Source organism: Salvia miltiorrhiza, chromosome 1, assembly GCF_028751815.1.
Source record: "Salvia miltiorrhiza cultivar Shanhuang (shh) chromosome 1, IMPLAD_Smil_shh, whole genome shotgun sequence".
Classification (NCBI taxonomy): Eukaryota; Viridiplantae; Streptophyta; class Magnoliopsida; order Lamiales; family Lamiaceae; genus Salvia; species Salvia miltiorrhiza.
The window spans coordinates 56,263,154-56,278,516 of NC_080387.1; the positions used below are offsets into that span (position 1 = coordinate 56,263,154).

At 36.8% G+C, this 15,363-nt stretch overlaps 2 protein-coding genes across 4 annotated transcripts; both read right to left on the bottom strand.

Annotated features, from left to right (window-relative positions):
• Positions 1–213: 213 nt before the first annotated feature.
• On the bottom strand, positions 214–3,482 carry LOC130996683 (60S ribosomal protein L5-like). Of its 2 annotated transcripts, none has more exons than XM_057921986.1 (9): positions 3,323–3,482; positions 2,704–2,773; positions 2,523–2,614; positions 2,097–2,223; positions 1,903–1,982; positions 1,690–1,806; positions 998–1,132; positions 721–890; positions 214–538 (listed from the first exon to the last, which is right to left on the bottom strand). In XM_057921986.1, the coding sequence occupies exons 1-9, from the start codon at positions 3,323–3,325 to the stop codon at positions 424–426; spliced, it is 909 nt and encodes a 302-aa protein (XP_057777969.1). In that variant the 5' UTR covers positions 3,326–3,482; the 3' UTR covers positions 214–423. The 2 variants fall into 2 exon arrangements, with proteins under 2 accessions (XP_057777969.1, XP_057777971.1); XM_057921988.1 differs by lacking the exon at positions 3,323–3,482 and adding an exon at positions 3,015–3,032.
• Positions 3,483–6,465: 2,983 nt separating this feature from the next.
• LOC130995673 (ion channel CASTOR-like) lies at positions 6,466–14,863 on the bottom strand. Of its 2 annotated transcripts, none has more exons than XM_057921049.1 (12): positions 14,217–14,863; positions 13,971–14,042; positions 12,687–13,301; positions 12,026–12,208; positions 11,194–11,253; positions 10,912–11,115; positions 10,477–10,725; positions 8,779–8,877; positions 8,366–8,560; positions 8,112–8,204; positions 7,115–7,381; positions 6,466–7,007 (listed from the first exon to the last, which is right to left on the bottom strand). In XM_057921049.1, exons 1-12 carry the CDS (start codon positions 14,667–14,669, stop codon positions 6,789–6,791), a joined length of 2,709 nt encoding a protein of 902 aa, XP_057777032.1. In that variant the 5' UTR covers positions 14,670–14,863; the 3' UTR covers positions 6,466–6,788. The 2 variants fall into 2 exon arrangements, with proteins under 2 accessions (XP_057777032.1, XP_057777040.1); XM_057921057.1 differs by lacking the exon at positions 8,779–8,877 and adding an exon at positions 8,935–9,033.
• Between the last annotated feature and the right edge of the window lie 500 nt (positions 14,864–15,363).

The window sequence follows — 15,363 nt, forward strand, 5'->3', positions numbered from 1 at the left end:
GTGTGCGTGTGTTCTCTGTTATCAATTTTCTATTTTGTAATGGAATCTAAGACACGAAGAAAATATACGTTGTAAATATTGAAAGGAAACAAACGACAGAAATCAAACACAATTAACGTGAATTTAATAATTTAATTTAGTAGGAAATTCACTAAATTTGAGAGCTCGGACAACACATTATTTAACAGTGAATGCAGAATGGCAACAGAAAAATTGAAATGAATTCAAAATTATAACACCATAAATAATGCAATATAATTTGCTCATAACGAACATGAATTCAGGCGCTTCTCAACCTCAAAAATCGACTAAAGCTATGAAAATGATGGAAACAAAATCCCCAAAATTGGCAGCATAGATAAAACAGTAGATATCACTATTTTGAAAATACAAGTAAATTTTCAAGTCATCCCCTACAAGTGTTTACTCGTCATCTTCCTCATCATCTTCATCAACCCCAGCAGCAGCATTCAGAGCATTTAAACGTTCAATCAACTTAGCCTTCCTCTCTTCATAAGTGAGCTTCTTCAAGTTGTACCTGAGACAAAAGAAGCACAATAAACAATTGAACAAAGTATCCAGGAACAGCGAAATCTAAGTAGAGCACAGTACAGGTTACAGACTGAAGCAAAAGAATCAAATGTTTCCCCGCGAAGAAGTATTTCTATCATACCTAGGTTACAAACTAAAATAAAATGACAAAGATATTCTGCCGCATACCTCTTATGTTTCTTGGGTTGCTGTTTCTCAGATTTCTTCATAGTTGGATCAGCACGAATGGCAGCATGGACTTTCTTGTACAGTTCCTCAAGGCCATCCGCCTCAAGACCATTCTTAATATACTTGCTGAAGTGTGATTGGAACTTTTCGGGTTCATCTTCCATCAAAGTCTGTTCAAAGGGAATATAACCAATCAAAAGATCTGAGTAATACTACTTCCTAGTTTCTGTGGCATCAAACCTAACTTTCAAATTATAAAGCAAAACTTCAAATGTACCGTCATGTATGATGACACATGGCCTCCATAAATATATTTCCTGTGAATTTCTGCATCAAGTTGCTTAGAATCCTTTGAGAAACCAGCAAACCTCTTGTCACTGTGAGGAATATCCAACCCACCATCAAGAGCACCCTGTAATCATTAGCCAAACAGAATGTGCATAAATTACATACACACACATACAGCAGATAACATTTAGGCAAACAACTAATGACAAATTTATCCTCCAAACAGCTGTAATAAATTTGATCCAAAAAATGCGACTCTAAAGGATATTAAAATGACAAACAATGTATATGATAGCCGCAATGTGATAATTACAAACTATTAACCTTCAAATATGGACACTACAGTATTCCACCTAGATATACAACACAGGACAATCTAGATAGAAGATGATCTGAACTACACAGTAAATTTTACATCTAAAAGGCAATTTGGTATGGTCACTTTCACTACACACATTAAACCACTCAGCTGGAACTTTCAACAACACAGTTCATTACTAATTGTTAAGCAGGCAAAGCCGAAAGATTTCAAGTGTTGGCGAACATGCACCTCTCATGTATAGCAGCATATATCATAGCAAGCATGCAACTTTATATTAGAACCTAAAATTGTCTATTTAAGAAACAGAGCAAATATGAATTGATCCATTCAACCATGAAAAAAAGATAATAACCGAGTACCTTTAGAGCACCAAAAATACGATTTCCGGTAGTTGTTCTAAGTAGACCAACATCAAGCAGACAACGGAAAGGCCTTCGTGTATCTGATGGTTCAACTGAATAATCCTCTCCAGTAGCCTGGTGTCAGTAAGGTTCCACTGAGATCAATAAATCATGCAGAGGATCCAACTTGAACTATGAATCCAAATGATAGGCAGTATGGACATGCCATACCTCTGTATTGCCTTCATAGTCATCATCCATCTCAAGCTTTTTAAGGGCACGGCGAGCCAGAAGAAGCCCAGTGCAATAGGCTGTCAAACAACCTTTATTAGGATTTGATCTAAGCAAAAAATTCCGTGTATATTTTCAACAAATTCACAGTCAAGCACGGGAAAGGCATGAATGTAGCTCCAAAGGAAATATACCTGCAGCATAATTTGTCAGACCAACTTGAAGTCCAAATTGAGGCAATTCATGGGCATACGCTGTAGCGAGAACCATATCTCCAGTAATACTAGCCGATATTATTTGTGCAACAATATCCTTGTTGGACTATAACAACATTAAGGTTAACGCAATTTAAATTAGTCAATGCCAACAAACAAGCAATATATTACTTCTAAACATCATCTGGTCCTTTTCAATGTGGAGAATGCTACCTCTCATCTAGTATATCATTTTAGTCTATTTGAGAAAGAGACTACCGGATATAAAACTGTTATTAATCACCCCTGCCTCATATACTATAAACAAAAGCAAATAAAAGAAAATTAAAAAAAAATGCTAGCAAATAAATGAAAATTATGAAAATTAGTAAATGCTGTTTAGCATTACTTGCAAAATTAGGATACAAATCGCACAACAAATCTGTACTTTGGAGTATTGTACTTGTTCTTGTCTTGGTTGATTAGACGAATCCTAGCCCTGTAATCTGTCTTCCCCTCTGGATATATTCAAAAGGCAATAAAATTTATTAGAACCACCATAATAATTAATAACAACACGAGAAAGACCTGACAAGAAAATGCATGCCTCTCCTTCTCTTAAATTTGACCTGGAACCGCTTAAAGTATGCCCTTGACTTCTGTGCTTTGATAAAAACCTGAAATGAGGAAAAATTCTCATGATAAACATTAATAGCTAGAACTAGAACAACTTGTTACAATATACATGAGAGGAAAAACTGCATGCAACTCTAGTTAAATCTAATAAATACGGAATAAAATCATAATCGAAAAACATAATCCGAAATATTGGTTCACTCACATATTTGAGCAAGGAAAGGATAACAGTATCAGGGCAGAAAAAAAAAAGACTTGAAAAGTAAGAGTTACATATAATACCTAATAATTCACGGAAACATATCAAACAAATTCTACTTAAACAACAACAAAATGCCGCCGGACAACACAAATTTCCACTTGCCAAAGTTCAATCAATATCAAAAATCAATACTCGCAGGTTTTTTATATGATTCGTCGGTCCACACTAGCCAAACAAAAACGATCCAAAGTGATGATAACTGATCCCAATCGCACACAGACAAAACAACGAAGCAACACAAAAAGGACACCTGAAACAAACTGTGAGTACAATGACGTATAGATGATAACGAGAAAATACAAGCGGCAAAATTATAGAAGGCGCTAACCATTGTTGAAGTTGGACTGGAGCTGCGCAGTGCCAGTGACGATAGCAGATGTTCAAGATAATTACTTATACCAAAACCCTAGAAACTCAATTCCCATTAAAATTACGAATATACCCTTCTCAAAACGGCGGATGACATTTAGCATTTTTTAAAATTTTAAGGGGGGTGTATTCGTTATGGATTTCCACAGACTTTGAAAAGTCAATGGAATTTAAATTCCATGGAATTCACATAGATTCCAGATGACTTTAATTAATTCGTGGTTGGATTTCATTCCGATTTTCATTGATTTTCGAAGACTTTACGGGATAATTTTGGAATTGAATTCCATGAAACCAGCGCCCGCTAGAAGAGACCCAACGCCCGCGGAGTTCCAACACCTGCTGGAAACCCAGCAACCGCGGCAACCCAGCGGCCGCTGGAGTAGGCTTCTGCAAATGAGGCCCTCTTCTTGAAACTGTAATCATTGCATTTCAACACCAAAAAAGCACACGCACCCTAATCAAGATTTCTGGGATTAGAAAAAGGCATGCTGGTGAATTGCAATATCCCTCGTTCTTGAAAATTTACAATAAGAAAATGCAATGATTATAGTTTTCAAGAAAATGCAAATGAACAGAACATGGCAAGCTGTCAAATTTCCAGATCGAAAATGTTCTTCGTCGTTTCTCCCAATCCCAAGCCAAGAAACCAATCTGATTGATTCCGAATTTCGTTTCAATTGTTGTTAATTGGAATATGCAATGGCATGCCCTTCCAATTCCTTGATCTACAACGCCACCCTCTGCGCTTGCAACCCAGGCTACCTCTACAACCGGACCTCCAGCGCCTGCGCCATATTCGCGGCGGAGCCGCCGTTTGTCCAGCTCAGCAGCGGCGTCAGCTACGGCTCCGCCTTCACCTTCCCCGCCGCCATATTCTCCTTCGACTCAATTAAGAAGTTTACGCAGTCGCAGGCCGTGTTTCAGGAGGCCACGCTCGTCATGCTCCTCTGCTGGCTCGCCTTCTGCCTCCTCCTCCGCCTCTTCCCCCTCGGCTCCGACGGCCGCTCCGCCGCCTTCAAGATCCGCTGGTGGATAAGCCGCCTCGACGTCGTTTTCGCCACCCGCCACTGGCTGCACGATCACCAACCGGTCGTCAAGCGCAAGACGGAGCTCGGCGGCTCCTTCTCCATTGCTAGCTGTGATTATAGTTTTCAAGAAAATGCAAATGAACAGAACATAGTACTCGCTGGCTTCTCAACGATCGCTGAGTTCCAGCGCTCGCTGGCTTCTTGGCCGCGGGCGCTGGAACTCAGCGCTCGCTTAAAAATTTCATGAATTTCAATTCTCGTGGTTCTTGGCCGGATTTCGTCGTGTGTATTTTTTGGATGAAATCCATGAAAGTCATTCCGGATTTTAAGTCAATGGAATAACGAATACACCTAGATTTGTATGGATTTTAAAAAGTCTTGAACGAATACACCCAGATTTATATGGACTTTTAAAAGTCATGAACGAATACACCCAGATTTCTGCAGACTTTTAAAAGTCTTGAACGAATACACCCAGACTTTTAAAATCCATAGAAATCCATCAAATTCCACAACGAATACACCCCCCTAAATCTTAGTACTTTTTTTCTGACTGAAAATCTTAGTACTTTTTTTATAACCTTTAAATCTAAGAAATGAATAAATCCTCTCGCGATTAATTTGAAACTTGATTTTTTTTTTCATCATTGAAATCTATATTTTATTAAACGTTATAGGTAAGAGAATTCTTTTTTTAGGGATTAATAGTAAGAGAGTTTTTAAGCTTGACATACCCTATTTGTTGGCTTGTAACAGTTCACTAATATATGATGAGCTAGATTGAAAAAACTATAATTATCTAATATTCATGTTTATTGTTTTCAAGGGTCTAACTAAAGAATTTAATATATTGGACACTTGAATATTTGAATTTACAAGGATAGTAAATCTATCTATTTATTTCATGAACTATTTTTTTTTTTTTTGACTTGGGGGAGTTGGAAAGGGGGAGCAGTGGGGTTTGAACCCGAAACCTCACTGTTCACTAGGGATGTTAAAAAAGCCCGAAACCGACGGATCGACCCGAATAGACCGATAAAAAAGGTGGGTTAGGGTTGAAAATTTTTAGCCCGAACCGAAAATAGCCCGAGCCCGATAGGGTTGGCCCGAAAACCGAGTGGGTTGGCCCGATTAACCGAACACATTCTTAATAATTGATTTTTAAACTTTAATACTTTACTTTTTAATTCAATAATAACATTTTGATGCTTGTAGAATATGTTTTGATTTTTTCCAACGGTTAATAACAAACATCTATGATATAAAAGTCAAGGAAAGATAGTCATTTATATTAAATCTATATACAATTTTTATCAAAACGAAATTAAAATTAGATATTATGTAAACTTATGTTAAAAAAATACTAATTTTTGTATTTAAAATAAAGCGAATTGTCTTTATTTAAAAAATATGACATATTTTTATTAAAAGAATATGATTATTTATATATAAAAAAATCGTAAAACTTGCGGGCCCGAACGGGCCAGCCCGAAACCGAGTGGGTTAGGGTTAGGGTCGAAAAATTTTAGCCCGAAAAATAAAAAAACCGACTAGCCCGAACCGAAAATAACCCGAAACCGAATGGGCTGGCCCGAAACCGAGTGGGCTGGCCCGATTGACATCCCTACTGTTCACATACAGGAGGTCGCACCGCTTGGTGTTCCCTTGGGGACATTTCATTTCATGAACTATTTATAATATCAATATCAATTAATCTATCCATACATAAATAATAAAATTTTATATAAACCAATTATTGTGTATACCAATTCAACATTTTCAGCAACATCGCTAGATTAATTTTGTCAGTATTGGGCCGACTAATGTTACGCGAAACATATGTCGTAGCTACATCCTATGAAAATTTTAAAAAACGCAACATTATTATGTCAACCAGTTTAGAGTTTTCTAGTCCATCTCCATGATTTGAAGTGACAAACAAAAATACACTAATAATTATAAAGTCGGGAAACCATCTGTTGTATGTTTTTCAATTTTATCCCTCGATTTATTCCATCTGCAACTACGCTAATGTGACATGAGATGAAAACTCATAATGTTGCGAAGAGAATGAGTTCACAAAACCTACAACCAAACTCTTATATATCACTTTCAATGCTTCCCGACATGAATACTGTACATGTGTTGTTATATACGTACGACATACACTGACGTGCTAAAATATAAGATAAAAATAGTTACATCTCAATAAGCAGAAAATGAATTTTCCCTCCAAAATAAGCTTAAAAAGTGATCGCAAACTTACTCAAGTGTAGGTAACACCAACCGGAACTGAAGCCTTCATGTTGAAGATGTGGTACAAAAATGGGCGCCTGTAGTCTGCAGCAAATCTAAACGCGCGTCACTTGGTACTAACGAGCATCGAGCAGTAACTCATTCCTTCTCAGCTATGACCACAAAAACATCTTTGAGTGACCATTTCTTCCTCTCGTTTTTGGCCGGAGGATTGATCACAGCTTTCTCCGTGTCAGCCAGACGGTATCCTATCACAATCTCTCTTCTTTGTCGAGCACGCAATAATATCTCGTAGAAACTCAATTCTTCACCTTCCTCGATGTATAAGTTCGCTGCTCTTATGTGCAACTCATTCCCCTGTAAGATGTAAAAGCTTCTTGTTATTTTGCACGCATCAAGGAACATAAAAATAAGTTCCAGCCAAGAAAAGAAGCACCAAATTGATTTTGAAAGTAGAAACCTACCTCTTCAGCAAAGAGTTCTTCCAGTACATCATTTATCTGGCGATCTTCTGCAACCATGGCCAGTGCCATGCTGACAAGCTCATTTGACAGAACGTAGTCACTGATTTTTGACATGGATAATAGATTTTTGGTCCTTGGATCAAGAATTTCACTGATAATAACTGATTTAACCGAAGCCTGCTGCATCTCCCCTATCCACGAGCCTTGCGAGAAGCTACCTCTATGGGTCTGGTATGCCATAGCTTCTTTGCATGGAAGGCGCTTTGCCTGCAAACCCAGATTAAAATTTTAGTTTGGCGTAATTGGTGGTTTTCAGTTTCATCACCAAAGACATTTTTGCTTTCAATTCGGTTAAAATGAAACCGAACATACAGTGTGATCTCCTATACATCTTCTCTAAACAAATTTCCCCACAACAAATTGAGCTCAAATGTGCAACACAACTGCTTAGGGTGGCAGCTTCATTTTATCAATATTATTTATTTATTTGTCTCTTTTTCATCCTTTTCCAGAGAAAGATCTTAGGTCTGTGAGGCAACCTGTTTCAAAAGAATGCAAAAGACATCCAAAAGCAGGTGCATCCAAAAGGTAAAGTAGCCTTTGAAGTTGATACTATAATTCCAACTGTAAAGAATAAATCCTGGCTATTGTAGGCAAAATATTAAGTATAGTTCAAGAAGGTATTAGATCTCAGAGCATACATATGCGCATGCATGAAATAATATTAGAAATAAGTATGTCTACTAAGCAAAATGATAAAAAAAATATAGTTGAGTAATTTTAATACAAATTTTAAAGTTGGTGTGCAAAATGAGAATTGTTTGAAAGTTCAGTAATTTATATGCAATTAACCCCCATATATCATGTAGAAATCCCAAACAAAATTCACATTGTACACATTAAATCAACTAGGGAACATGAAAAATAAATGAGGAACCACTGTAATTTCCTAGGTCACATAACAACTGCATTAAAAATCACCTATCCAATACATTACCTGAATGTCACGTATTAGCAGTAGTGTGGCGAGAGATCTGGAATCTGCCTGAATTGCAGAATCCTCCACTGATTCATCAGCCAAAATCAATATCTGCAGGGCATAAACAAAAATGACAGGTAGAAACTTTAGGAAGAAACATAGTTTGCAGCAGTGAACAATGATCGATTGTTAAAGAAAATAATGGTAATTTACTTATAACATGTCAGTTTAAGCTTTCTGCAAAAGATATACTTAAGGTAAATGCAGCTTACTGAATCAAACGATTCCAATGGAAGGCTTTCAAGGTGGCGCCTTATTACAGCATTTCCTTCGCGATGGACAAGTATGATGTTCATCAAACGGTCAATCTCAAGGCCACCATCTGTAAGTTTTCTCTCTCTTTCCTTCTCCAGAACCTCATTGAACATCCATAACTCAGACCCATGTGCTAGAGAAGCATCCAGTACCTAAAACAAACCCACAAGAGTTTCTTGTGATATTGTAAGGTGTTAATGTAGTAATTTTAAATGGATATTACTGAAAATAGATGAGATTAAAAATTGGATTTCTTTTTTTCATTGAGGGACTGTTGTCACATGATAGGAAGTTTTTCAGAACAGCATATAGCCAGTTGCCTCCCTAGAAATTTCAACTTTTCTGGAGAAGTTCTGAAGGCATGCTCTACCATTATCATATCTTCCATATCTCTCCGCCAACCGCAAAGAAGAATCCGCTCAAAAGACTTTTGATTTAGTTCGAGCTCAGGTAAATTTCCTCCCTGAACCTGCAGCATTCAGTTGAAGAAGAAAAGGAATTAGGAGCTTCAATAAATAGGGCTTACCACAATCATATCATCAATGTCTCTCCTCCATCCACAAAGTAGAATCTTCTGAGGCTTCCTTGCCAGTGGGGTAACCAGTAGGAATTCGGCATCTTTGACCTGAATAATAAAATTAATTTTGTGTCTGTAAGTTTGATCCATGGTATGCCCCACTGACTTGAATTCCATGGTAGGAACTGGTCCTAAACCATGTCTTTCAACAGTGGCCAGCCCACCTTTCCATCTTTGCTCTCTTCATTGTTAGGTTAGCTTTAATGTGATATACCACTACAAAATGAAAGCTCCCCAGACTGCCATTCTCATAACAAGAATTTAAGGAATTTATAACAGCAAAATTCCTGGAAGTAGTTTGATTTGAACAGACAGTATATTATTGTTAAATCTCTTTACAAAGCAAGAACTTAATTGGAACTACTGAAGTTAACTGGCTAGCAGAAGTCCTAGCAGTTCTTTGGCACCAGAAAGGTTTAGACAATCATTTTCATACAATGATAGTGATTTGTATTATTCCATAGCGCAACAAAAAACTGGTAAAAGGATCGAGAAAATTATCTCCATGGAGCCTGGAGAATGTAGTGGAGGTGTGGCTGTCAGATAAGAAGCTTGTACAAGTCCCATCATTATGCAAGTTTTAGTTATTGTATGACATACTATTATTCTCCCATCAACCAGTACCAATATAAAGCATATGAAGAATGTAATGCAAATGTTACCAGATGGTACCCATGCTGAAGGGGGGGAAAAAACAACGTAGAGCCCACATTGAAGGAAGGAGCAATGCTACATTAATCAATGGGCCTTTTTCAGTAGATGCAGAATATACAAATAGTAGTGCTAAGCGAATTCTCATGGATTCAGGGTTAGTAGGATGCACACTTCATTCAAGTCTTGATTGAAATAACACTAGATGAAGCTCTTGGTGTTCAAACTGATTCTAAATACTACATCTTCAATCAAACAGGGTTGAAGCTATGGATAAGGTTATTCTACTGCATTAACTAACTATGATGTCCATTCTAGAAATCTGGACATTTTAGTAGACGTTTCTTGCAAAAAAATTGATAGAAATGAGAGAGACAAAAGCGAGCTTTAGTGCAAAAGTATATGTTTCAAAATTCTATCCTTCTTAATTTCTCAAAAGATTGAGATTTAATGTTCTTTACTCTTCCTTAATTTCTTAAAAGTTTATGTTTCAAAATTCTTTACTCTTAATTTCATCATTCCTACTCTTGAATCTTGATGTAGTGTAAAAATGAGATCTTCCACTTCTAGCAAAGTATTAAAATTTGCTCTTCTAACAAAGTGGTAACAAAACTTGTGTTTTAAACATAGTTGATTGTGCATTTTTTTCTTTTGTACAAGTTTGCCAAAAGCCTTTTAATAATTAGAGCGTATCATTAGCTTAAACAATTGATGGCTTTCTCTTTAGTACAAGAAGAAAAAATGTTATGACAAGCTAGAATCTCTTATGATAGAATAGCTAATAGGAAGTCATCAAGAAAATGTAAATTTACAACACATTGGCAAAGAAAAGAGAAATACCATTGGCAGATCTGATGGAGAATATGTGTCATCATCCTCTGCAATAACAAGAATCTCATCTCCTTCTTGCAGAACATAAGTGTCGTCAGGATTTAGAATAATTTTTCCACCACTAGATGCTACCTTCACGCCACAAGGAATGGCCTCTGGAAAGCTTATCAAAACATCCTCAAATTGCATTCCATCCAGCTGCGGCCATCTTTTAATATAGAACTCGCAATTTTCAAACCCAAGAATGTCTTCCCATATCTACATTTCCAAGTTTACAGAAGATAATAAGATAAAGTTGGAAAAGTGGAGCTAAATAATGAACCACGAACGAGAATGACTTGACGCGTAAGTGGGGTCATATTTAACAATCAATATATCATGTTGAAAGCAGCAATTATTTCTGTTTAATGACACAAACAAGTAGTAATGTGGGTAGAAGTTGACCTGCGCGAGGCCTGGCTGTCGAGCACATTGAATCATCAGCCTTCCAATTACATCATGAGCCACAACAGTTTCAACAAGGTCCCCCCCAACGAGTTTAACAAGAACTTCATTATCCAGATCACTTAATTCAACCACTATGTGAGCCTGCAATCCTTCTTTAACTCCTGTAAGACTTAAAACTGTCCTTAACGCACGAGCATCACTCTACATTCAGAAAGTTCAAATATTAGCTAATTCACATTGATTTGTTGTTGAGGTACACTCATTCTCCATTTCACTAACCTGGTCAGCATTTCCATCTTCAGCAAGGACAACTATTGCTCGAGCCTTAGAAACAGAAACCTATGCAACCTCTTCCAGTTAGTTTGTTCATTAAAATTGTGATGTCAGACCAGCCACAAGATATACACTAACAAACACTACATATGCAATGTATGTATATAGGGTTGAGATCCAGTAAAAATCAACCTTATTCTATTAACTGTGAACAAAGCATAATTTTAATATTCAGAAAGCAGTGTTTTATGCATAAAAAGCATAATAATAGAGAAAATTATGAGTAAAAAAGTATAATACCGTTTGAAGATCAATTTTGACCATCCATCAATCAAGATCTATGGACTAGAGTAGTTTCTAGTTAAAAAAATCATGACAGTTCTAATTTGATCCTACACCTATATATATATATATATATATATAGGGGTGGGCTAGAATTAAAACATATTTTTTTGTATAAACTATAAAAGAATTAAAATGTATGAATTCTATGTAGAACCCGTATGAATTGGTTGTGGAACTGTATGAATTGTGAAAACTGGAAAATAAATTTTTTGCTACCTTTGGGATTCGAACTCGGGACCTGAATTCATCCAACAAGGTGATGAATCAACCGTAGATGATCTAAGGGCTGAAAATTGTTCCTATTTTATACAAAAAAAATGTGTTTTTATTCTAGCCCTCCCCTATATATATATATATAAATCATATATATTAATCAGTTGGATGTAAAGCAACTTAACATAATGAAGTAAATTTTTTGCATCTGTAGTGAGTCTGAAATAGAGAACAATGAGAGAATTACACGCATGAAAATCAAGAAATTGTAAGAACGTACTTTTTTTAGGTCAGCTAATATTAAAGGGCTTCCACTCCTGCATATGACAGATGTTCCTCTGAAATCAAACTCCATTTTACCAATGTCAAGTTCCATCTCTTCTTTGTCGTGCTCTGCCATCACAACCACAGTCCCACCACCCAAACTCTCATTAGCTATGGCAAGTTGATTTAAAAGTGATCCCTGAAAATGAAATATATTGTCGATTACAGTCAATACAACCACAATCCCTCACCCAAACTCTCATTAAGTATGGTAAGTTGATTTAAAAGTGATCACTGGAAATGAAATTCAATCACAAATCAATATAGCAACTTTAATCCTCCCTCCGTCCCACTATTGTTGTCTCACTTACTATTTTGGGTTGTCACCTTATTATTGTCTCATTTCCATAAAAGGTAGTAATATTTAACCCTTCAAATGGTGTGGGTCCTACATTTTAAACCAATTTACATCTTCTTCTTAGTTCTCGTGCCCAAAGGTTTTGGGACAACAATAGTGGGACGGAGGTAGTATAAATTTAGAACCAAGATTTGAAGGAAACAATTGTGCTTTAAAATGAATAAAAGACATTCCAAAGCACAACAACTAGGAGCATGAACGCGAGTGCCTAGGGATCAATTTTCCCTCTAGTTTTAGGGCACACAACACAAGAGCTTACCAGCTTATCGCTCCACCCGAGTATAAGAGTGTGATTTCGCTCAACAACTTCGCTTCTTCCCTTTCTCAGAGAGTCGAACTTCTCAGAAATCGCATCAGAAACAAGTCCAAGCATCATAGCAAATATAAGCATTCCACCGAAACTAATGGATACAGACACTAGTCTAGGACCGATGCCTTCAGAATTAGCATGATTTCCCGAGTCTGCTATGTATGTCCATGACAACCAAAGGGAATCAGCTAAACTGTCATCTGTCACACCAAACAGTGCTAATCCACCAAGACATATTAACAGCAGAGTAGCTATTAACAATGCTAGAGGCTTAGCATAAGGGGTAACTGATAAAAAGACATCAACCCTGTATGCTAGCTGCTTGTTCAGAGAAACTTCCTCTGAGTTATTGTCTATCTGTCTTCTTGAGCTTGAGATATAATCGACATTCTTGAAGAAGAATAATAGCGGAAGGACTAGTAACATGATTGAAACAAGTAATGCTGCAATTTTCAGACTCTTGTTTGGATCAATAGAAACATCCTGAGGTGATGAGTTGTACACGTCTGGGGAGTCCAAAAGATTACATAGTCTGAGTCTAACATTAAGCTTGGAAATTTGATCCTACAGACGATGGTAAAGAATATTAGATTATACAGTAAACAGCATATGAGAAGTTGCCATAAGGGCAACAGGAAGTGTGTAATTTCATAAAAAAAAAAACTACTAGCCTGTACTAGGTCCATTAAGGATGACAAACGACAATGCAAGTACAGTCTGCTGTTCATGTATCTTCTTTTGTGTATTTAAGTAACTAATCACAAAAACACACGTTTAACTTCACCAGAACAGCCAGATTGTCACATTTTGTTTCTTAGCGATGGGAGCATGTAGACTTTTTGCCATCTACAGTTCAAACTCTAATAGCTTAATAAAACTGGTCTAAATGGTAGCTTCTCTTGTACTGAGTACTAAGTAATGGAATTTCTGTTCAGATGTGCATAACCAAATTTCTATTACAATCTGAAGCACAGTTTTAGCATTACTAAGTTCACTATATGGAATATGTCTCACCAAGCCATAATTTCATGAACTGTTTTTCTACCTATAAGTTCACTTTCATAATTTCATTAAGAGTTCAACAATTTTCATATTGATATAAGTGTTGGTCAATTTTGTTAAATTTGCGTGGAAATTCCCCATGAAATTATATAAGCAGGAAACACAGCACAAAAATCTTCTTGATGCAAATGAGAAACGTGAAGTAAACGAACTTGTAGCTAGCTAGCATACCTGCAACTCAGTAACCTCTTTGTGCAAAGTAAAATTTTTGCTTAACAATGAAGATAACACTGTTGTCACTATCTGCATTGCAAAACATCGCTATCAGGAAAACTAAACTATACATGCCCACTTGCACCATTCATATCACCAAAAGATTAGAGCGCATAGAAAGTAGTAGTACCTCTGCGCTTCAGAGTTGTACGTTGCTACACACACACACACAAACACGCAGAGTAGAGAAGAGAACTAACTCACTGAAACAGAAAAGGCAAGCTGCGGTCGAATTCTCAAGCCGCTTCTAAAAAATTTCGAAAATGTCTTCTCCGAATATGTTGTTTGAGTCTCCTTCTCCAAAGAAACGGCGTCGTTCGACTTGACAGCCGCTGCTGCTGGTCCATCTGGACCATCAGCCAGCAACCTCGTTGACCTCTCGTAGTTGCCAAACTCGAAACCCCGCGGTCTAAAACTTGGAGAGGAAGTGGTGAAGGAATTAGAGTCGTCTCCGGTTGAGGACGCCGCCGCGGCGGAGTTGAATTGCTGCGCCAGCGGTGGATGGTAGGAGGAGACTCTTCTTCTTCTGGGGGTTCTCCGGATGTTATGCGTCGAGTGGACGAATGAGTATGAAGGGAAAATCCAGTCTCTTGTTGTGGCTGCTGCCTCCGCCGGCGACGAGGTCGACGGCTGCGAGCCATCGGAGTTGAAGGCCATGTTTGGAATTCTATGAGATTGCGAGGGGTAATTTGATAACTGTATATGTTTCAGGAGTAATTGAATTATGACTTTTGGATTTATATGTTGAATAAAATAAATATGTTGTCTTATAGTAATAGTGTATAAATTTGATCCCTTCAGTTGAGACTTTAGAAAATTTAAAAATATACTAATGCAGACAAATAATTCAATCTGTTATATTGTTTATCTTTATTAGGGTCAGTTTTATAGCTACGTGAGATAAAGAGTGATAAATAAAATCTAGTTAAAATAATATGGATTGAATTAGATTAGTAATGTATTTTAGTGTTTGATAGATCAAAACTAAAATTTAGATAACATCATTTAATTGTTTGATAGTTTAGATTAAATTTTAATTAAATAGTGAAATTACTATTTTAACCTTATATTAAAATTAGTTGAAAAATTTTAATTAAGAAATAACACTATTTTAGTTTGTGGAAGAAACTGAATATGCCATCAATTCTCCACAAACCTCATCACCTTCGCCATAAAAACACTATGGGTAGATTTGACACGTAACCAAAAATAAAACCTCATCACCTTCATCATCAATTCTCCACAAACCAAAAATTGTCATCAATTCTCCACGCCCCACCACAATTGCCATCAATTCTCCACAAACCAAAAATTGGGGATCCACTCTCTGCGGCGCGCCTCCCCCCAGATT

Coding starts and splice junctions, on each gene's coding strand:
- LOC130995673 (XM_057921049.1), bottom strand. CDS start 14,669: ATGGCCTTCAACTCCGATGGCTCGCAGCCGTCGACCTCGTCGCCGGCG. Junction 12,209..12,686: donor TCGGGTGGAGCGATAAGCTG/GTAAGCTCTTGT, acceptor TTTCATTTTCAG/GGATCACTTTTAAATCAACT. Junction 7,382..8,111: donor TGCTAATACGTGACATTCAG/GTAATGTATTGG, acceptor CTGGGTTTGCAG/GCAAAGCGCCTTCCATGCAA.
- LOC130996683 (XM_057921986.1), bottom strand. Junction 1,807..1,902: donor ACTATGAAGGCAATACAGAG/GTATGGCATGTC, acceptor TACTGACACCAG/GCTACTGGAGAGGATTATTC. Junction 1,133..1,689: donor GTATTTTTGGTGCTCTAAAG/GTACTCGGTTAT, acceptor TAATGATTACAG/GGTGCTCTTGATGGTGGGTT.